The sequence below is a fragment of the Lactuca virosa genome, chromosome 5, assembly GCF_052849685.1.
Source record: "Lactuca virosa cultivar CGN04683 chromosome 5, Lactuca_virosa_CGN04683_v6, whole genome shotgun sequence".
Classification (NCBI taxonomy): Eukaryota; Viridiplantae; Streptophyta; class Magnoliopsida; order Asterales; family Asteraceae; genus Lactuca; species Lactuca virosa.
The window spans coordinates 326,241,521-326,265,566 of NC_136430.1; the positions used below are offsets into that span (position 1 = coordinate 326,241,521).

The window sequence follows — 24,046 nt, forward strand, 5'->3', positions numbered from 1 at the left end:
AAAATGTAAATACAATATTTAATTAAATTTTTTTCGTATATAAATATGATTTTTCTGCATGAATACGTATAATATGAAAAAAAATACATAAGGTAAAAGTGTAAAAAAATTATAAACTTAAGGTTAAAAACGTAAAAAAACTGTAAACTTAAGGGTTTTTTGCGAAGTTAATATGATGATAACCTGTTATCACCGGTAAAAGGGTAAAACCGAGCATTTTTTAGAAAATGTTAGGGTAAAAACGGACATAAAATTCAACTTTGGGCAAAACCGACAAAACCCTGAAAATTTGAGGGGTTTTATGACATTAGCCCTTTTGACAATTATGTTGACATTTATTTCACTTCAATAAATTCCAATTAAAAATTTTAGTCACCATTAATAAATTTTCAACTTTTCAAACGTAGTCAACTTAATTTAGTTAATATTAATTTTATTTTATTTTATGATGACATCATCAAAATGATCCAACAGTTGAAATTAATTAAGGAGATACGATGAATGACCCTGATTGTTGAAGGTGATGTCATCAAGTTTCTCTTTTAATATATATAAAGATGCACCAATATGAATTTAGTAAAATTAATTAAATAAAGATAGATATTAATTGATTTTCATAATTGTATGTATATTAAATGATATCCATAATTATAATTCTCTTTTTATGGAAACTAATTAAATTTGTCATTAATGTCAGCAATAACATTCTTTTAGATTGAATTCGCGTCTAGGTTTTTATGTATGAGTTTGTGTTTTGTTTCAGGACTCACTCACTTAAAATAGAATAAAGTTGCATGTAATATGAAGAATGATAGTGTATTATACTAGAATACACTATTATTTTTGCTAGAATATACTCTCATTCTTGTAGATATGAATTCATTCTGAAAGAATATTATTATTGACATTAATGACAAATTTAATTAGTTTTCATAAAAAAATATATAAGTATGGATATCATTTAATATACATATAATTATGAAAATCATTTAATATCTATCTTTATTTGATTAAATAATAATTTAATATTTACTGAATTCTTATTGGTGTATTCTAGCAGATAATACATGTAAGAAACATTTGAACCTACCTCTCTCTCTCTCTCTCTCTCTCTCTCTATATATATATATATATATATATATATATATATATATATATATATATATGTATAATAGGTTCAATAGAAAAAACATAATTAAAGTTTTTTTAGAAAGAGAAAACATAATTAGGGTTAATGGTGACTACCAATGATAAAAAGGACACATTTCTATTTCATTATTCATATGTAATGTATTTTAGAAGTTATTTAAATTAAAAAATTCATCTCTAATTAGTCTATTGTTTTTTTATTAGAAAAATTAACATAAATAAAAGAAATATAGTTATCCTTCACGTTTATATCTCATTCCCTCCTCTATTTTTAGTTTTTTACCATCGTGTTGCATCCTCTACTTCTCTTTCTCACTCCTACTTCACCAAATACATAACACTCATTGATGGATTGTTGCTTCATAAAATATCTTCCTCCCCAAAATATGATGACGACCCCACCGTCTTTACCATCTCTCACCATCTCTTGGCCGGATATGAAAGACGAAGCATGTTGTCTCAAGCTGACCACCGGTCGCCCCAATCGTCGCTGACCTCCATTATTAAGCGATTGGTAGTAGATCGACGGTGTCATAAGGTTTCTGATGACTTTTTGAGGTAGATCGACGACGTCAAAAGGTTTCTGGTGGCTTTGAATGCATATTGACAACTTCAGGCGGTGTCCGATGGTTTTAATGTGCATATATGATATTTTCAAACCTAGATAGAGAGATTTGTTGTCGGGATCAAGATGTTTTATATAACAGATCAAAGTGTTCCATTTGTTCGGGATCTGATCCACAAAAGCGAACAAGACCAAGCAAAGCATGGCAATCCCGATCTCCGTCTGTTCGTGTGTAGAAAAATTCTTTCTCAAAAGAACTAAACAGATCGCAAAAATCGCAAGTTGACTCGAAACAGATATTATCTCCACCAATTGAACCTTCTTAATGAATGACTTATTGAGGACCATGAAGAACAGTTAAAACAAATTTATACATATCAACATTTTCGTCGGTGTTTCAGAGTATCTTCATCTCGGAAAAGTACCCACAAGGATTCCTAAAGTAACTCGTTTAATCGATTCGAGGAAAATATAATAGATTCTTAGAAATCCAAATACCTTTTGGACAAATAGTGCTTCTGCATCTTCTTTTTCATCAACTGATGCGATGATACTGCCTCCACTTATGTGATAATCCACTCCTTTGGCGATTTGAGAGAGCATGTATTTGGGTAGACCTCTTAGATTTTCAAAAAAGAGGGCATAAAATTGATAGCCATTTGGAATTTGATGTGTTGATGCATGTCTATTGGCCTCGTTTTTCGGGACTCCAAGTTATCTTCACTAGTGATTGATACCAATGCATATCTTGATCTTCTTGATGAACTTCTTTGTATTGAAGTAGATTCCCGAATGATATTTTGAAAGAAAGGAACAGAAACAATTGCCTCCTCATATCTCCAACTGTTCTTTTTAAGAGGGTTTTCTAACATATCCTTGTAATCAATCTCCTTTTGTGTGTGTATTTTCTAACATCTCCCTAATCTACAAGTTTGGTTTAATTTTTCACACATGGAATGTGTTTTCTGGAATAGTAATTAGGTGATTCTCAGTGATTCTATGATGTAAATCACAAGGTTTGACATCAAATAGTAAGTGCTTGAATTGATATTGCAGGTTTGCCAACGATATTATTTTCCAGTTTGGAGGTTTGATTTTGAAGATAATGTTGGTATAAGATTTGGGTCTAATTTGATTTTGAATTAATATAGATATAAAACATGGTATTTGTAAATCTTTTCAATAAGGGTAGTATGGTCATTTCATTTGTATTAAGGACTAAACTAGTAACAAAAATAAATGTTTAGGATGGTTCGACTATAGTAAAAAAACGATAAGGACTAAACTAACAAATTTACCCAAATCACATGGACCATTTCAGTAATTTGCTCTGAAATAATTATAGTGACATGTTGTCATGCTTTTATTGATTCTAGTATTTATTGTCCTAATTATCTATTTTCTATTGAACCCTCCCATATATATATATATATATATATATATATATATATATATATATATATATATATATATTATGTTCATGGTTGGACTTCTAGATTCTTGACCCTTTATGTCGACGTATATTTTCCCTTCATGACCATCGTCTTGTTAAAACTACTGGCAGAGCCACGTGAGGGCCATCATAGGCCCATGCACACCCTCATTTTTTTCATTTTTTTAAGTAGCCCAACCCACCCTCTTTCAAACCTATTAAGTTAATCGTAAAACCCAATGTCCCTTTCACTCAATTCAACGCCAAATCAAAACCTAGAACTTGTGCATTCAGACTCCAGCGTCTTCTAAGTTCTAATCTTCTATTTTCTTAATCGAAGTTGATTGCAGGAGTTTGAAGTCGTGCATCCAGAATTCTGGATAACTCGATCAATCCTCACTAAGTAAGTTATAATTTCTCCTTATTTGATTGTTTTGGTCTCATGCTTCAATATAATGGTTTTATTTTTGATATGCCTCTTTTTTTTGACATATCATGTCCTGGTTTTATCTTATGCATTCAAATTGTTCTACATATGGTCCTTTAGGATTGTATTGAACTCTTTATGGAACCATATGGTTGATTTTGATTAGTTAAAATTAGTGTTGTAAGAGGTTATGAAATCGATCTCAATTTGATCATTCTTATTACTATCATTTGTTGTTGCTCTCATAAGTTAGATGCTTCAATAAAAGAAATATTTTGAGTAGTTTACCTTAAACAACTGCATCAATTAGGGTTGCATCGAATGCCAAAAACTCATATCCTGATTTAGATAACATTTCTTAGATAATTGTAGCTTGTGATATGCATTGTTCATTTTTCTGCTTTTTCTAAAAAAGATAAACAATATTGAAAAAGACTTATATGTTTCATTGTTCTTTTTTTTTTGTTTTTCTCCTTTTTTTGTTTATACTTTTTACTCTGATTCTAATTTCTTTGATGGTAGGTAGTTAGGATTTGGTTATTGTGTTTATTATAAGAAGCAATTTTATACTTTGTAGTTTGCAGATGTTTGATAATATATATTTGTTTTCTAATTAATTTTTGAAGAACATTGTTAGACGTATATATGTATATGTACCATATTTAGTTTGTATTCTTCCTATGTATTTGGTTTTGCAGGCCTGTATTGTTCTTTGGCCCATTGTACTCTTTATAGCCCTTTTTTGTATTTTGTGGTATTTAAGATACGTGAGAGGCACAATGTCGATTCATGTGAAATATTGGTGATAACATGGTATCAGAGACTACTTCCTCAACCCTAGCCGACTCCTAATCCTCCAACTCTCTCCTTCTTCACTTCTGTTGTTTACTTTTTTGTCTCGACTATCTGTCTAGTGTCTCTCACCATGACTTTAGGATCTTCCAACAGTAAACCTACTATCAATGATAAGATCTATGGCATAACTAACATCAAGTCATGCGTTCCTCTTCTTCTTGATCTCGATCGGATGAACTATGATTCATGGAAAGAACTATTTAAAACTCACTGCATTGGCTATAAAGTCTATAATCATCTTGATCGGTCTCCTAAAGACGATGCTGATATAGGAGACGGTTGATAACATTGTCAAACAATGGCTCTACGGTCCTCTAACTCAAAATGTTCTTCGATCCATCATTACTATTAACACAACTGCTGCTGACGTTTGGAAGGCAATTGAAGACCTGTTTCACGAGAAGAAGGAATCAAAAGCCATGGAACTTGATGATGAACTTCGGAATATCACAATTGGAGACTCCACAATCATGGAATATTGAACTCGTATCAAATATATCTCTGATTTACTTACCAATATCGGATCCCCGGTGCCCGAACGCAATCTTGTTATCTACACAATCAACGGTCTGTCACCAAAATATGCTCACGTTGTTACAACCATCCACCATCAAAATCCGCTTCCTACGTTTCTTGAATGTGTTCTATGCTTACTCTTGAAGAACGTTCTCTGCTCAAGGATCACACTCGTCTTATTCAGGCCACACATCGTGACAACTCCTCCTCTACCACAGTTCTAACAACAAAGCACCAAAACAGGCAACAAAATCAACGTGTTAATAATTCTGGCAACCGTGGTGGTGGTCGGAACTACCATGGACGAGGCGGCAGAGGCGGCGGCCGACAAGGAAGGTCCGGCGGTGGTGGCTATGCTCGTGGTCAGATGACTCATTAGGGTGGGTATTATACATCAGTGACGACTCCCTTTATGTACCAGCAACAGCAACGTGGGCTGCTGCCCACTCCCACAAATCAATCTCAGGCGTGACCCACTTTACAGCAAAGCCCAAGTGGTTCTCATCAGCCTTGGCCAAATTCGACTGCAGCCCATCAGCAATCATTTTTCTCAATGACACCCCAACCCACTGTTCAGCCCAACAATTGGCAATGGTTCCAATATCCACCCAACATGGATCAACCGACCAATTTACCACAAGCGTTCAGTTCCATGACCCTTCAAGACCCGGGCAATGCAGATTGGTACATGGACACCGGGGCAACCACTCATCTTCATGCCGATCCAGGTAGTCTTAAGTCAATTAAAAATAAGTGCAATAATTCAAATTTATCGGTGTTAGTAGGAAATGGTTCTCGTATTCCAGTCACCAAAATTGCTCACTCTATTCTTACTTTAAATCCGTTTCGCACCCTTATTTTAAAAAATGTCCTTATCACTCCCCAAATTATTAAAAATCTCGTTTCTGTTCGTCAATTTACTCGTGATAATAAATGTTCTATAGAATTTTATGAGTTTGGTTTTTCTGTGAAGGATTTTCTCACCAAACGCATCCTCCTTCGATATGATAGCACCAAATATCTTTATCCAGTTACTAAACCGAGTCCTCAAGCGTGTCTTAGTATTATCTCTTCATTGTGGCATCAAAGACTCGGTCATCCCGGTCTAAAAAATTAATTTATAGCAATTCCATTTCATGTAATAAAAATGATTTGCCTTTACTTTATCATGCATGTCAACTTTGCAAGCATACTCATTTATCTTTCAAGTTGTCTACAACTCATGCTTTATTTCCCTTTCAAGTTAGTCATTCGGATGTATGGACTTCGCCTTTGCTAAGTCATAGTGGAATAAAATATTATGTTATTTTTCTTGATCAATTTTCTCATTTTGTGTGGGTGTACCCTCTTAGACTGAAATCGGATGTGTCCTCGAAAATTCTTCATTTTCGTGCTTACGTCAAAAATCAATTCAACACCGATATTCAAACATTTCAATGTGACAATGGAAAAGAATATGACAACTCTCTCTTCCATCAAATTTGTGACACCAATGGCATCCATATTCATTTATCATGTCCATACACTTCCCAAAAAAATGGGAAATTAGAACGTATGCTTCGAACTCTAAAATTTATGATACGTACCCTTCTTTTCCAAGCTCATCTTCCTCCCACTTATTGGGTGGAAGCTCTTCATATGTTTGCCCACCTCTTAAATATCCTTCCTTCCACTTCTCTTCAAAATGATACGCCCTTTCATAAAATCTTCAACAAACACCCATCCTACACACACCTTCGGGCGTTCGGGTGTTTGTGTTATCCTCACCTCAATAACACAAATAAAAATGAACATCGCTCAGTCCCATGTATATTTCTTGGGTATCCCTCCAATCACAAAGGCTTCCGGTGTCTCAATCTCCACTCTAAACAAATAATTATCTCTCGCCATGTCTCCTTTGATGAAACTACTTTTCCCTTCGGATGAATGACCCCGGATCATCCTCCCACCTATGATTTTCTTGATATCTCCAATTCCCGCAACTGTTTTATTGATCCGAACATCCACTCCTACCATCCTACCTCTCCCATTCACACCTTCCCTACTCCTGTCGGTGATACTCTCATCGACAATGTAGCTGATCCCGTCGATCATCACTCTTTGATCGACGATATTGTTGCGAAAGCCACCTCTTCCTACGTTGCTACCACGTCACCTGCTTCTCCTAACCGTTCTTCATTGTCAGGTCCTTCTAGTACACATCCTATGACCCCCCGTTCTAGACTTGGTATTCATAAACCCATTGATCGTCTCAACCTTCACACTGACATAATTTCTAATACTTCCTTGTTGGGTTTTAGGTACTATAAAACTCCGATGGTGCACATACAACCCTAATGCCTTGGATCTAAGTTTTCTCTAATTACACATGCAATTTCATATTATCCAAAGCATATACCCTAGCTAGCATGCAATTGGAGATATACAACATAAAAACTAGTTAGAAGAATACCTCTTTTATGTAGCTTGTAGAACTTGACCTTTCAAGAGATTAATACCTCAAGTGAGATGCCTCAAATGGTTCACAAAACACCACCAACAATTGGAGAACAATGAGAGAGAGGCAAGGAACCACCAAAATCGTCTAGGGTTTCATCATGGAACACAAGTGGCGATTTTAGGGTTGAAGAGGTTACATATATAGTGTAGAATTCCAAAGGTCACTTGTAAACCCTAATTCATACACTTAGGCTTTTAATCCAATACCACTTCATGGACTCCATATAAACTTAGTTCATTACTAATCAATTATGGATCATTAGCGCAAACTATATGTATCACTGATTTACATAATCAACCCCTGTTAATTTAATCAGTCTCTTTTGATCACTAAATTAATTCCAAATTAATTATTGATCAATACCAATTAAATAATATGATTTATCAATAAATATATTATTCTTATAATATATTAATAAATTACAAATAACCTCTTTCTCAAATATCCTTCCTATCAAATTGCTCAGGTGAATGCAACCCAAAATGGGCAATGCTACTCTCGGGTCAAGTACATACCAATTATAGTTATGGGCTTAGACACCTAATCCAACAGTCTCCTACTTGGATAAGTCTAATAACTATAACTGCAAATACGACTTCAAAAACCGACTAGCAATCGTAGCTCTCAAAAGTCGTTGTCGAACTCTGACGCGTCCATTAGATAAGGATCATATATTCCTCCATTCTACAAGATTTCGTATGAACTGAGACATGGATTATAATCATTCTCTCTGTTCATGTGTTGTTTCCTAATTTCTGATTTATGATGACTGACTAATTGAACAAACCAAATCAGTCCAGGCGTGGCCAAGCGCTTAGGGTGTCATCACTAAATCATCGAGGGGCCCACATATATTGCTTTTATCCCTCTTAGGGTAAAAGGAACGGATAAAATTCGACTCATATGCTTGCTCAATTTACTCATCAAATCACACACAACAATATGTTTTATAACACCAAGTTACTGGTGCGTTTACGTACCATCAATGTGCAACCGATTTGTAAACTACAACTCACATGTCTTGGTTTCAAGAATATAATATATTATCGTCTCACAATCACTCGTGATAAATCCATGAAGTGATTCACATGAGCGTGGGCTTAATCCAATACTCAAATCTTATTATAGGAATACTCATGAACATTGCAACAAACTTGTGCTATGTCTAAACACTTAGACAATCTATAGTCAGATCCATGACAATCTTACCTCATTACTTACTTCCAAAGTATGATTGATTGTGGATGTTTGAAAAACCTAGTTATTCGGGAAGTACAACATGCAAAGTGAAACACAAGAATAATTGAATCCAATATGGTTTCAAAACTTTTGAATATAAATAAAACACTTATTATTTAATCACCATATGGATTGCACATTATTCATTGTATAATGTTTCGACCAATCAACTTAACACTTGAATTAAAACAATAGTTATCCCATTCTCCAAGCATGCACACTATGTTTACCTATGGTCCTTACTTTGTGAAATAGATGAATTGTAAACATTTCCAATGACTCTCATTTCACAATTCCAAATCCTTATCGTAACGGTAAGAATACGAAATTCTTGCCACTATTAGAATGTGTTAGATTCTAAACTATCATGCAATGATCATTTCGTAATGTCAATGCACCAAAGTCACAGAGACTTGGACAATGATATTACAAATTACTCCACTGGAGATTGTTACAGGAAAATTCCACATATACGAAGTCTCATATTCAAAGTACATTCCTTTGAACATCCTTCTTGCATGAAAGTTTCTAACTTACACATAGATTCTTAATATCCAAGTCCCATTATGGAAACATTTCCATATTTTCCATGTGACAATCCTATCTATTCATAATCATGTCAATATGGTCCATCCATTACTATACTTCCAACTGTCCATAAGCAACCAATCTTTGGCGAACCTTGGATTGTCCTTAACAGTTGTTTAACAACTTTGGTCATATACGGTTCTGGTCCATTTTCCTTCTTCATGCCCTAGGCATTTGGAAAATTCAGAACACACAAATATTATAGCATATACAATTGATCCTATACCCGAAGCATATGGGACACGATTCATAATGTCTTACATAAAGACATGATACTTTACCGGTCTCTCGCTATAACATTTCCATATATAGAATTTCCTTATGTTGAATCATTTCATCATAACATTCATATATGTTCATGACTAAATTCTATTAAAATCTCAATCTAAGCTTTTAGATTTGAAATGAAGTATGAGTTCCTCTCCCTTAATTATAGCAAAACAATTTTTTCAAACTGTGAAACTTTGCAAACTTTTGTTTTCTATAATTAGCATTGCTAACTCGCAATACTTATTGTAATAATTGTGCTCCCACTAGCATAATAATTACATTATTACAAGCATAACACTTATGCTCCCACTAGCGACATGTACCCAGAAATCAGCTGAACTTCTAGAAATCAATACTTATTGACTTTCTTTCCAAAGTTTAGATTTCTGATACTTGGTGCTTTGAAAAGTATTTTATTTAGATTTCACAAGCTTATACACCTTTCATTAGAAAGCTCACATGTGTGTCTAAACAATTTTAGAACTTACAGCAGCAAGTCCCGAATGTTCAAACTTTTTGTCATTTCTCACAATTCGAACTATGAAAAAGGACGTCGTAATCATAATCGAATTTGAGAATGCAATTAACACAACTGTAATCTCTTTAAAATCTACTTAGTGAAAGCGTTTCCTCACAATCATTTTCATGAAGCAGAGAGAAACCTTTACCACTTAGATTTAATGGTGTATGTGTTCCTATCCATGTGAATTTGTCAAAACCATAATCACAAGATAAGGTTTGTGATAAATCCAAACTCATATGGACTGAACTAGTTCAATCTTAATTTCCAGCCATCTAGTAGCACAAGGGTCCTACCATTGCTTCCATGTTGTTGAGCAGCTCACCTATACAAATCAATGTACTTTCCATTGATCAAGGTGATTTGTCTTATGCATTCAAATGAGAACTCATAGAACTCACATGCATAGTCAAACTAACTGGAATAGTTCCAATACGAAACCAAACATATGTAAAAACACAATAAACACAAAGCTAGTACTTTCTACTTTCCACGGTCTCACACTAACCTATTCGGCTTTTTGGACCATCCCGGTCCCACGATGTCATCCGTCAACTTATTTATTCTCATCGGAAATCCGGCCGACGGAGACGTGTTCTCACGGCAGGACCCACATCTTGTACATGAGTTGATAACAACGGTGGGTTCTAACACACGTGGTCTCCTTCATCGTCGTGACATTTTCTCGTAAAACAAGCGACTTTATGTCTTTGACGTGCCGCACATGTGTTTTTCTCTTCAATTTAAGTCCCTAGAAGAAGCTATATCTTTTAATTATAAATCGTTTAATAAAAAAAGAAAATGTTGAATTCAAAGTTCGTGCCAACAATTAATTTTAACTCGATATTTAGAGAGGAATTAGCTTTCACATTTGTTACATACGTCACAAACCAGAAATAAATAAATAAAATTCATGAATAATCTGGTTATATTTTGATGTTTTCTTCCTAGTTTACCAAATAATAAATTACTTCATTTACTTGTAATAACGATTATTCTTTATATTTCTGGATTGGATACTAAATGTGGTAATCAAAATGTGTTTCTGAGTCTTGTAATGGTAATAAGATTGTGGTGATTTGCATGTCATCAAAGGAGGGAAATCAACGACTATCAATATGATGGTGGATAATGAATAATTGTCTCTTTCTGATGAAATGACCTTGTATAAAAAGATGCCGATGCTTAAAATAAGGGTAGTGAATTAGTATAAGTTGTAGTTCATGTTTTATATCATTTGTTGGGAATTTAGTGTAACCGAGCATTTTGGTGTTTCTAAAATTTACATGAATGCCTAAGGGTTTATAGTGTGGTCTAATAAATGTCAAGTGTTGCCAAATATACACTTATACAAGAGGAGTTTGATCTCGAACACAATGAATAACAATGTCAAAGTTCAGAAGAAACAAATCATCATAAAAATAGGTGAAATTAGCTTAGGATCATTCAACTTGAGTTGTATTATCAGCTCTAAGACTCGGTTTTGAGAGTTATCTTGGGCTGACTCGGGTTAGTTTGGACAACGTGAGACTAATGGTGGCCAACTCAAGTTGACTTGTTAGCTTGGGCCTAACTTCAATTAGATTAGACATCGTCAACCCGGGGCCAACTTTGTTAGCTTAAGTTGTCTTGTCAGTCTAAGTTCAATCTTGTCAATTTAACGAACATAAACTTCCTGTAATTGCTTTTAACTTTTAAAAACCATTATTTTTGTTATCAACATCCAATTCTCATACAATATGTGTATACCGATAAAACGTCAGTTTTGGCTCTTCTATGATTTGAAACAATCTAATGCGAACAAGATATCTCTGCGTATTTCCTATTACTTAAGAATTGAAGTGTTTTTGTTGTTAGAATATCCTAGAAATAAGGAGCAAAGAGATTGACCAAACAATTGTCTAATTATTCAAGTAATCTAGTTATCAACACATCATTTGGACCCAATTTTACATGATTGTGGTTCTCATACAATATATATACTAGCTTATTTTTTTCTTTTTGTTCTTTGAACTTTATTGTTTATATATGTTTTTTGTTTAATTGTTTGTACACCTCTTTCTTTGTACGTTTCATTATGTTGGAAATTCAGACCCCAAAAATCATCTATAAAAGTGGTCTTTCAAATCTATAGATGAAGCAACTAGTGTAAACATAAATAAGTTTTAATGTGGATTGACGTGAGCCGTTTATATGGAGTTTACCATTTTGTTTAATCACTTTGAATTGTTAGTTGTCCTAGAAGAATAAAAAGAATTATTTGTTATTTACATAGTATACTACCTAAATTTGTATAGATTACATATTTTTTAGATTAATGGGTTTTTAATTGTTCGTTAATTTCTATACCAAAATTAGCCTATTTTCTAAAAAAAAAATACAAATCATTTTCTATTTACAGGCAATTTATCCTCCAAATCGTATAAACAATAAATAAATAAATAAATAAATAAATAAGCATCTGATCTTGATCTTACTGAATACAGAATAGTCGTCATAAGCCTTATATAAAAACACTCTGTTGCCAGCTCCCTTCCACAACCTTCTCCACCCTTTACATCCATTATCCGTCGGAGATCCGTTCCCATATACGCGATGAGCTGGTGGTGGGCCGGAGCAATTGGAGCTGCAAAGGTAATCAACTTTCATCTCAATCCCAATTCATCTACTTTACAATTGATTACTAAATTCAAGAATCGATTACTTTACACAGAAAAAGCTCGATGAGGACGACGCTCCACCCAAATACCAGAGCGTTGCCCTAATCCTCGGAGTCACCGGAATCGTCGGCAACAGCCTCGCCGAAATCCTTCCACTATCCGACACACCCGGCGGTCCATGGAAAGTCTACGGAGTCGCCCGTCGCCCTCGCCCTCAATGGAACGCCGACCACCCTATCGAGTATATCCAGTGCGATATCTCCGATCCGGAAGAAACCCTCACCAAACTCGGTGGTCTCCAAGACGTTACTCATGTCTTCTACGTCACTTGGGCAAATCGATCCACCGAATCTGAGAATTGCGAGATCAACGGAAAAATGCTCAAAAATGTCCTGGATGCAGTGATCCCGAATTCCCCCAATTTACTGCACGTATCTTTGCAAACTGGTCGGAAACATTACATAGGTCCTTTTGAATTGTACGGAAAAGTCGCTCATGATCCCCCTTTTCACGAAAATCTACCTCGTCTTGATGCCCCAAATTTCTACTATACCCAAGAGGACATTCTATTCAAAGCTGTGGAACAGAAGGAAGGATTAACCTGGTCAGTTCATCGACCTGGAACTATCTTCGGTTTTTCGCCTTATAGCATGATGAACATAATCGGTACTTTATGCGTTTACGCTACAATCTGTAAACACGAAGGAGTTCCATTGAAATTCCCAGGGACTAAGGAAGCTTGGGATCATTACTCCGATGTTTCAGATGCCGATTTGATAGCTGAGCAACACATATGGGCAGCAGTCGAGCCTTACGCAAAGAATGAAGCTTTTAACATCAGCAATGGAGATGTGTTCAAGTGGAAGCACTTTTGGAAGGTGTTAGCGGAGCAATTTGAGGTTGAAAATGGAGGATTTGATGAAGGTGGTGAGAAGATGAGCTTGGTGGAGATGATGAAGGATAAAGGGGAAGTGTGGGATGAGATTGTGAGAGAGAAGGGATTGCAGGCTACGAAATTGGAGGAGGTTGGTGTATGGTGGTTTGTGGATGTGATTCTTGGAGGTGAGTGTATGTTGGACACCATGAACAAGAGCAAAGAACATGGGTTTTTAGGGTTTAGGAATTCCAAATCCTCTTTTGTTTCTTGGATTGATAAGATGAAAGGTTACAAGATTGTTCCTTGATTTGAAGGTTGATAATGATTTAATGTTTTGGGTATTTTATGAATGATATGATGTATTTGTAAGAAGAAATGAATAAAAGTGTTTGATTATTGGAGTTTGTTTAAATTGTGTTTTTGTTAAGATAATTGAAAATGAATTTTACTTTTTTTTTTTTTTTTTTTTTTTTTTTTTTTTTTTTTTTTAGTTTCTTTGAATTCTAGTAAATTACATATGTGGTATGAAATTACAAATAAAATTTGGTAAGGATCATTGGATCAAAGATGCACGATACTTGTTTCCTAAACGTATAAACAAAATGGTTAAGCACGAACGTGGGGTATAAAAGTATCATTAAATAACTATCTGTTTTGCAAAATTATTTTTTACTCATTATTTTAATTTGCAATATTACTTTATAAACCTGTCATTACAAAAACGTTTCATTTTCTTTTTATTAGAATAATATAATGTTTCACCCATTTTGAATAGTTTTGAAGTAAGTTATAAAATCGTTAATATATTACAAAATTATGTATATTTTGACAAACACAATAATGTCACAAAACAAAAGGTTTTATGCTGGAAAAAACAGAAATTGAGAGATCCAATTTTCAAAATGAGTAGACATTTATCTTTGGTTTCTCAAAAATATAATGATTTTCATATGCTACACCTCCCACTTTTATTGTCTTCACAAAATGAATTTTGGTTGGAGTTATTCGTTATTAAGTTGCCTTTTTATTTATTTTGGTTTGCTTGTCAGAAAAAATATAAACTGAATTGACTATTGAAAATGGACGGTGGATAAAACTACTTCCAAACTTTCTATTTGGAAAGCGTAAAGCCAAAATGCTTTCAATTAGTGTTCACATTAATTTTGTTGAAGTCGACATTAGGGAGTTCACACATCTGTTGTATGTCTGTGGGGCCCTATTTACACATTGGAATAAGTTACATAATTTTAAGGGGCCTAATTTTTTTTTAATAGTATATATAATTTTCAGCCAAAGAATCCAAATGTATTAGTCATCGGCTCATCACAGAAGGAATTGGATGAAACAGAAGCCAGCATCACGTATTCACGTTCGTCGTTCAAAAAAAAATGATCGGTGTTACAGTGTTAGCGATTAAGCGAATAGCAACATGCCAACACGACAGCAAGGGTGAATGTTATTGTTGAGTCGCTGTGGTTATCTGATTCAGCAGTCCAACTCGAATGTCAATTATCTGATTTTATCTCCTGGTAATGAGCCAATTAGGTATTATTTATGAGAAATTGAGGATTATCAGTTTATAATTGTCAATTGCACACTTAAATGATTCATAAATTATCAATTTAATAGTTTATTATCAGTTTATCACTATAGAAATCAGTTTAATAGAATATTGAATGAATGAATCAGTTTCTAAGATTAATAAAAATTAATTTAGTAGTTTAAATTATGAGTTTATGTTTATTGTAAAATTGTTTATCAGAAATCAGGTTATTTGATTCTCAGATTTTCAAATTATGCTTATTGTAATTGCTTGAATGTTGAAAGTTGAAACTAATGAACTTGTAGTGATGAAGTCTAAACAATCATCCGGTTATCAAAAACGTAAAAAGAGAAAAATAGATGAAGAAAAGAGAAAGGTTGACATCAGTGCTCTAGATAAGTTTATCCATAGACAACTTGTTGAAGAGCATGTTGAAGAGCACATTGAAAAGCATGTTGAAGAGCAAGAGCATGTAGAAGTAGAAGAGACAGAAGAGCAAGAGCTTGTTGATATATATGATCCAAGAAGGTGGGAAAAACTTAATTCTGATGAGATTAAACTTTTAGTCGAGAAAGGTCCTAGAAGAGATAATAGTATTATGTATGATCCCCACGATAAATTTGATAGACAATTTTTTGCAGCTTTATATACAAGAACTTTATCAAATTTGGAGAAATGTGATAGAGAGTGGCTAGTATATTCGAAAGAGCTAGACTGGGTATTTTGTTTATGTTGTAAAGTGTTTAGAAAAGGGATTTCGAAAGGTAAATTGGATGGTGAAGGTTATGCAGATTGGCACCATGTTACCACTAGGGTTAAAGAACACGAAATTTCATTGGATCATCTTACAAATAGGAATAAGTGGTTTGACATGCTTAAAAGATTGAACTTGAATGAAACAATTGATAAAATTCAACACGATCAGTTCAAGAAAGAAAGAGATTACTGGAAAAAAATCCTTTTGAGAATTATTGCAGTAGTGAAGTTTCTTAGTAAACATAATTTAGCATTTTATGGATCCAATGAAAAGTTGTATAAAAATGGTTACTATAAATTATATTTTTTTTGTTCTAGTTCCACCAAATACCTTTTTGTTAATTATGATGACTGATTCCACTTCTTATTTGTTAATTGTATGTAATAGGTAATGGAAATTTTTTAGGTGTCATTGAAATGTTGAAAGAGTTTGACCCGGTTATCAAAGAGCATGTGCGACAGATCACAAGTGAAGGGCTTCATGTGCATTATCTTGGCTACCTAATCCAAAACGAACTACTATCTTTGATAGCTAAAGAAATTAAAAAAGAACTTATCAAGAAGATAAAGGAAGCAAAGTACTACTCAATCATACTTGATTGTACTCCCGATTCAAGTCACCGAGAACATATGACTATAATTGTGAGGTATTTAAAGTTATCATATAATTTTGTTACTATCGAGAAGTCCTTTTTAGGTTTTTTGAATGTTGATGATACCTCCGGAAAAAGACTATTTGATATTACACTTGAGGAGTTAAAGTCTCTTGGTCTTCAAATTGATGATATGTGTGGTCAAGGCTATGATAATGGAGCAAACATGAAAGGAAAACACCAATGAGTGCAAAAGAGATTTTCAGATATAAATCCTAGAGCATTTTACACTCCTTGTGTTTGCCATGCTCTTAATCTAACATTATGTGATATGGCTAACAAGTGTGTTAAAGGAAAGAACTTTTTTTGGATTCATCCAACGCATTTATACTACCTTTGCAAATTCTACTAAGAGGTGAGAAATTTTGAAAGATAATGTTAAAGCTTGGAGTCTTAAGTCATTGTGTCAAACTTGTTGGGAAAGTTGGGTTGAGAGTGTAAAGGCTATTAAACTGCAACGTGTGGATGTATGTGAAGCTTTACTTCAAGTTGGAGAAAAAGGTAATGATGCTGCAATTGCAAGTGAAGCAACTTCGCTAGCAGAAAAGGAACTTGGTGACTTTGAATTTTTGGTGTCAACTGTTATTTGGTATGAAGTACTAAACCATGTGAATATTGTGAGTAAGAAGTTACAATCAAAGGATATGCATCTTGATAATGCTATTACAGAAATAAAAAAGTTGATTGGGTACTTGAAGGATTATAGAGAAACCGGTTTTTAAAAAGCGATTGTTGAAGCTAAGGAGATTGCTATTGAAATGAGTATTGATCCAATTTTTCCACAAAAGCGTTTGATTGAAAGGAAAAAAGGTTTGATGAGAGTTTAAGGAGCGAAGAAGTTTCATTTACACTTGCCGATAATTTCATAGTCATTTATTTCTTATACATTGTTGATCAAACTATTTATTCTTTTAAGACAAGATTTGAACAATTCAAACAGTATGACAAAGTATTTGGTTTTTTATTTCCACATAATTTGAGGGGAATTGAATATAAATATCTTAAGTCGTACTGTCATCATCTTGAAAAAGCACTCAAGTTTGAAGAAAGATCGGATATTGATGCCGAGGAACTTTATACGGAGTTGAAATTATTTGAGACATTGGAAACCAATGAATTTAGCAACCCTATAGATGTTTTGATGTTTTTGAAAGATCTTGATTATTTCCCAAATGCAAGCATTGCATATAGAATATTGTTGACTATTCCTGTAACGGTCGCATCTGCAGAAAGGAGTTTTTCAAAATTGAAGTTTGTGAAATCTTACTTACACTCCACAACAACTTAAGAAAGACTTAGCGGTTTGGCGATGATATCTATCAAGAACAAAATCTTAGATAGTATAGACTATGAAGACTTGATCAGCCAATTTGCAATGAAGAATGCTAGGAGAGCTTCACGGATCGCCGGTTAGCTGTTAAGATATGTAATTACTCATTAAAATACTATGATTTTGCTATGTTTATTGCTATAAAGTTTATCGTCATTTTAATAAAAAATTAGTTTATGTAATTTAATTTGTTACACGTTAAGGCCTAAGGGCCTTTTGTTATCCGTCGTGTCCTAGGCATTTGAATCCTCAGAACCGACCCTGATGTCTGGCTTTAGATTCCCCGACACGGTTTCAAAAGCTATTAAATCGTTGAGAAGTTGATTTTTTGGAGTGTTTATTTCGGAGAAAGAAATATCTCTTAAGTTAGTTGGAAGAGAGCGATGACTAGTAAATAACTAAATATAATGGTTGTTTAGGAATTAGAAGCATGTTTCATCTAATAGAGGTCTCTTATTTACTTCAACAAGATGGTGATGCTCTTTAGGTTTGAATGTTAAATGTGGATCATGGGGAGGATGGTATTCTATCTTCTTATTTACCCATTTCGAGACATAACATTTTCACTTTTAATCTATAAAACAACTTGGTATACATTTATGCTAATTAGCAAGATATAATAAGTTATCACAAGGAAATAAATGATGCAAAGATGTGTACTGAGCACTACCATCTCAACAACTAAACTTAATACTTCTTTACCAAGTCTACCAGAACCTGAAATGCAGACAACAATAAAAAGGTAAGCTGCAAGAGCCCATTGAGTAATAGGGGCAAAATCTTATTGGGGCCAAAGGGGGCATGGCCCCCCTGATTTTTGATGTATTTACTTATACTTGAAATATATATATATATATATATATATATATATATATATATATATATAGATCTATTTTTATTTCTGCATAACTTGCAGTCCCCTCCAGATTTATGATATCTTCATATATGCAATTCAACAAAATTATTTAATTTAGCAATTAACTTTAAAAAAACCAGAAAATCAAACTTTTATCAATATCTCGTTAGTCGTTAGATATTGGGATAATAGATAAGAAAAATAAATGAATAATAACAAAAATTCAAAAAAATACTGAAAAACCAAAACCAATCCTAGAAAAATTAGGATACAAATTGATTAAGGAAACCAAAACAAAAACCAAAAAAATTATATTAATTGGAAAAAAACCGGCTGGAGTGTACACCTCTATATCGTCGTTGTTGTGGAGTGCTCACTGGTCCCTTTCTCCTCTCTACCTTTGGTGGCCTATGTGCGCTCTCAGCCTCTCATCTCCGCCGTTCGCCGATTGCAACACTGACCAGCGACCTCTGGTGAGTCTTTTACCTCTCCTCTGCCGATCTACAACTTCCATCAGAAATCTTTGTGGTCGGTGAGTTCTCCATCTATCATCCTCTCCTCTAAAGCACCTGAAACCATAAAATCAAAATGTAAGCCAAAGCTTTGTGAGTTTCCCCAAAATAGCATCACACAAACATATAACAACATGCATACTGGGTCTACAGCCATCGAACTGGATTACGTGAGCCCACAACATAAGTTTGGACTGCCCTCCCAGCACACAACTTATGTCTGGATTGCTCCCGAACCACAACATTAGTCTGGTTTTCCTTCCCGGCCTACAACTTATGTTTGGATTGCTCCTAGGTTTGTTGGCTTCAGCACAGAGCAATATTGCCTCAACCCAACCGCACTATGTCGACATATGCAGCAGAATAAGATATAACCATCAAATACAGGTAATCATAAAAATCTACCAATATAACAGATCACAACAAAATAGAATTATCCTATATACCAGGATACATAACACAACCTAGTAGGCCGGGATTGGCGCCTTCGACCCACGAGTACAGTAAGGAAAACTCACCTCACATTCTGACAATCATTGAACTGATCACTGCTCCAAATATTGTCTCTACAGGTCACCTATACAATAAACAATGACCAAATCTCAATCTACTATTCAAATTACCCAAAATGATCTAAAATAATACTTGGTCAAAGTCAACGATCAACGGTAAAAAGTCAATGGTCATGACCAGACCGAGTACGCCCTGTGTACTCCAACTCTACGCCCTGCGTAGAGGGTGAATTGGCTTTTACGCGACACTTTTGGGCTACATGATGCATACCCTTAGGTACACCCTACATACTCAAGCCAAAAAAAAACTTTCCAATAAGTACTTATTCCCTTAAGACCTTTCATCTAATACTCAGATGTAACTCCGAAAAGCATCCAAAATCATAAAATTTCCAACTTTATGACTTTGCATGGCTAGAAAGTGTCCAAATCCAAAACCCTAACTTATTACAAGATCCTAAGCTCCATAACTCATGCATGGATGGAAAGAAAGGACCAAGATAGAATTTTTATGACTTCATGCACTCAAAATAGTCAGAAAAGGCTACTCATAAGGTCTGGAGTAGCTCATACCCAACTAGATCAAGAATATGGGACAAAAAGGGACATAAACCTAAGGCTATCAAGATCTAACAATAGATTCGTCAAGTTCTGAACTTTATACCTCTTGGATAATGCTTAAGAGGTGCAAAACCCAGATCTACAACGCTTGAAGCTTTCCAAGAAACAACACCAACTTCTTCTTCCTTCAAAAGCACCTAAAACACACTTTTTAGCTCACAAGGAACAAATATGGGGTTAAGGTTTCAAGGGAGTCGTTTGGAGAGATGGAGGCTTAGAATAGAAGTGGTTTAGGAAGGTTAAGGTGTTTAAATAGGGCTCAAAACCTTGGATTTAGGGTTTCCACTATGGCCGAGTACGTCATGCGTACTCTCAAACTACGACCCACGTAGTTCATTAAAGCATCGCATCAATTTTCCTTTCTATGCAGTGCATAGATGATATCTACGCCCTATGTAAACTTGAACCTGTCAAAAATCTTAAGAATTAAAGAAGGGAAAGTTTTTAGCTGAAATGACCAAGTATTACGATCCCCCCACTTGAATCAGACTTCGTCCTTGAAGTTTGATGTTGTGAATAACTCTGGGCATTGCTCCCGCATCTCTGCCTCGGGTTCGCATGTCCACTCGGAACCCTTCTGATGCTTCCACTAAACCTTGACTAATGGTACTACCTTGTTACGCAAGGTCTTCATCTTCGTATCCAAAATAGCCACCGGCCTCTCCACATAATTTAGACGCTCATCGACCTGAATATCATCCATGAGACTACAACATAATCATCAACCACACACTTCCAAAGCTGAGAAACATGAAAGCTGCTATGAATCTGAATAGGCTCCTCAGCCAGGTCCAGTCGATAGGCTACCCTACCTACTGTGGCCACTACTCGAAACCGTCCAATAAATCGGGGCCCCAACTTGCCCCTATTCCTAAAGAGTATACCACCCTTCCTAGTTGATACCTTCAGTAAAACCGTATCCCCGACCTGGAACTCTATCTCGGATCGTCTTCAGTTGACATAACTCTTCAGTTGGCTTTGGACTGTCTGCAATCTCTGTTTGATATGTTGGATAAGCTCCGTAGTCTGAAGCACCACTTTGGTCCTCCCTATGACCCTGTAATCGACCTCACCCCAACACACTGGTGTACGACACTTCCTTTCATAGAGAAGATCAAAAAGTGGCGCACCAATACTGGAATGATAGTTGTTCACGTAAGAGAACTCAGCTTGGGGAAGGTAGGAGTTCCAGCTTGAATCGTCCGCTCACTCTGTCCATCAGTCTGGGGTGATAAGCAGTGCTGAAATGTAGTCTCGTACCCAACTCCTCATGAAACTTCTACCAGAATCGAGAAGTAAAGCGCACATCACGGTCGGAGACAATAGAAACCAGCCCCCGTAACGAGCAATGATCTTGCGCACATATACATAGGCCAACTTCTCGGACAAAGCACTCTCCCGGATGGCAAGAAAATGAGCACTCTTGGTTAATCAGTCGACAATAACTCAAATTGCATCAAATCCCTTGGCCGTATGCGGCAACTTGGTGATGAAATCCATAATGATTTATGCCCATTTCCACATGGGAACCTCCAAGGGCTGTAACTTGCCATGCGGCCTCTGATGCTCAGCCTTGACCATCTAACATGTCAATCATCTCTCCACGTACATGTTATATCCCACTTCATGTAGGGCCACTAATAACTAAGTCTCCAATCCTGATACATCTTGGTGGCTCTAAGGTGAATCGAGAACCTGGACTTTTGAGCCTCCTCCAATACTGTCTGTCGGACTCCACCAGAAAATGGCCCCCAAACCCGATCGCACCGGGTCAAAATCCCGCGACTGTTGGTAGAAAACATGTTAATCTCACCCTTGATCGTCTCCTGCTTCCAATTTTTCCTCTTGTTTCCCTCGGCCTGAGCCTCCTTGATCAAAACCAGAAGTGGGGAGTCGATGGTGATCCTCAAACAGTGTCCTCGATCAGGAAAACTAACCGCCTTATAGCTTAAAGCGTCGGCAACCACATTGGCGTTCACTGGGTGATAAAGAATCTCGCAGTCATAATCCTTGACAACGTCAAGCCATCTACACTGTCGCATGTTCAGATTCGACTGATCCATGAGGTACATAAGACTCTTGTGATATGTGTAGATGATGTTGGATTAGGTGTCTAAGTCCATAACTATAATTGATATAAACTTCAATTGATAGGATATCTTTTAGATAAAGAAAATTATTTATTAATTTATTATATGGTGTTGGATTAGGTGTCTAAGTCCATCTACACTGTCGCATGTTCACAGTCCTTTTGGGTTGCCTCAGACCTAGCAATTAAATATGATAGCTTTTAGAGAGAGAAAATAATTTATTAATTTATTATATGGTTAATAAATTAATTGGAAATTAAAATAAATGATTTATTAATATATTATGAGAATAATATATTAATTAGAAATTGTAGTATTTAATTAATAATTAATCAGATATTAATTCGATTAATTTCGGGATTAATTGGATTAATTAAAAGTTGGAGGACTAAAGGTGACAATGTTCAATAGTTGAGCATTGGGTTTCCTTGGGCTCTAAGGACGGGGGAATGAAATCTAGAGTGTCTCTAGGGTTTCCTTGGGCTCTAAGGGTGCCTTGGATGCCTTAGGGAGGAAACTAAGGGATTAGGGTTATCTTGAAGATGCATGCCTTATCCAACACCTTCACATCACATATATAAACCCTCCTTAGGGTTGAATTCGGACAAGCCTTCCTTCTAAGAGCCTTGGATGAAATTTTGGCTCCTTCCCTCTCTCTCTCTCTATAGTTTTCCTAGGTTGCTAGGGTTTGGGTGTGAACCATTAGAGGCGCGACACTTGTGGCGCTTGCTACCAAAGGTTTTTCAAGGAGGAATTCAAGATTCTTTACAACAACAATCTTAAAGGTTAGTTTTTCTTCTTCTTATAAGTTAATTAGATCATAGAAAAGTCTTATAACCTAGGGTTCATAATATGTTGCTATTCTTGAAAGACATCGATCAAAACTAGGTTGCATGTGCCCTAATTTATTTGAATTGTGTGACATCCCCAATTTCACGGCCAGAAAAGACCGATTTCGTTTATGTTTTTTAAAATAAAATCAGAGTAATCCTTTTAAAAGAGGCTGCGGAGTTTGTTCCCCAAAACAAAACATGATAAAAATTTATCAAAACCTTTCTTTTAAAATATATATTTTCATTTTATATCAAAATCTCGGGATGTCATGTTCCGATACAGATCATAAGCATAAACAAGACATTATAAGCCTTACAACAGTTATTTACAACTACTGGCCTATAATCCAAAAATCTCTCATCATCATCCGACTATGCTCGGAGTCCACTACCTGTAGATAAAAAGGCTGAGTGGGTCAGGCTTGGGAGCCTGGTGAGCATATAGGGTTTTCAACCCACAATAAATAATAAACTTATTAAGTTCATCAATCAACAATAATTTTATTAATTTCATCAACCAAAAATAACCCTAATTACCCATTCCCGTTATCCTCACTTTACGTCCCTAAAACAACTATCACAAGGGACCTAGCCTAAGGATTTTCATTAGGGGGACAACATTGCTTCGGAGGTTCCTCAACAATTTATGTCAAATAAGACAACCAATGGGGTGACAACATTGCTTTCCTCAACAATTTATGTCAAACAAGACAACCAATAAGGTGACAACATTGCTTTCCTC

General features: G+C 35.2%; 3 protein-coding genes across 3 annotated transcripts; 2 read left to right on the top strand and 1 right to left on the bottom strand.

The window, feature by feature from the left end:
* Window positions 1-12,539: 12,539 nt before the first annotated feature.
* On the top strand, window positions 12,540-14,010 carry LOC145115425 ((S)-8-oxocitronellyl enol synthase ISY1-like). Its single transcript, XM_079051716.1, has 2 exons — window positions 12,540-12,695; window positions 12,775-14,010. The coding sequence occupies exons 1-2, from the start codon at window positions 12,657-12,659 to the stop codon at window positions 13,903-13,905; spliced, it is 1,170 nt and encodes a 389-aa protein (XP_078907842.1). The 5' UTR covers window positions 12,540-12,656; the 3' UTR covers window positions 13,906-14,010.
* Window positions 14,011-15,415: 1,405 nt separating this feature from the next.
* LOC145113187 (uncharacterized) lies at window positions 15,416-17,838 on the top strand. The gene is made up of 6 exons (XM_079049307.1): window positions 15,416-16,184; window positions 16,286-16,498; window positions 16,595-16,690; window positions 17,028-17,264; window positions 17,353-17,360; window positions 17,467-17,838. The coding sequence occupies exons 1-6, from the start codon at window positions 15,416-15,418 to the stop codon at window positions 17,836-17,838; spliced, it is 1,695 nt and encodes a 564-aa protein (XP_078905433.1).
* A 4,180-nt stretch (window positions 17,839-22,018) lies between these two features.
* On the bottom strand, window positions 22,019-22,444 carry LOC145113188 (uncharacterized). Its single transcript, XM_079049308.1, has one exon. The coding sequence runs from the start codon at window positions 22,442-22,444 to the stop codon at window positions 22,019-22,021; it is 426 nt and encodes a 141-aa protein (XP_078905434.1).
* Window positions 22,445-24,046: the final 1,602 nt, after the last annotated feature.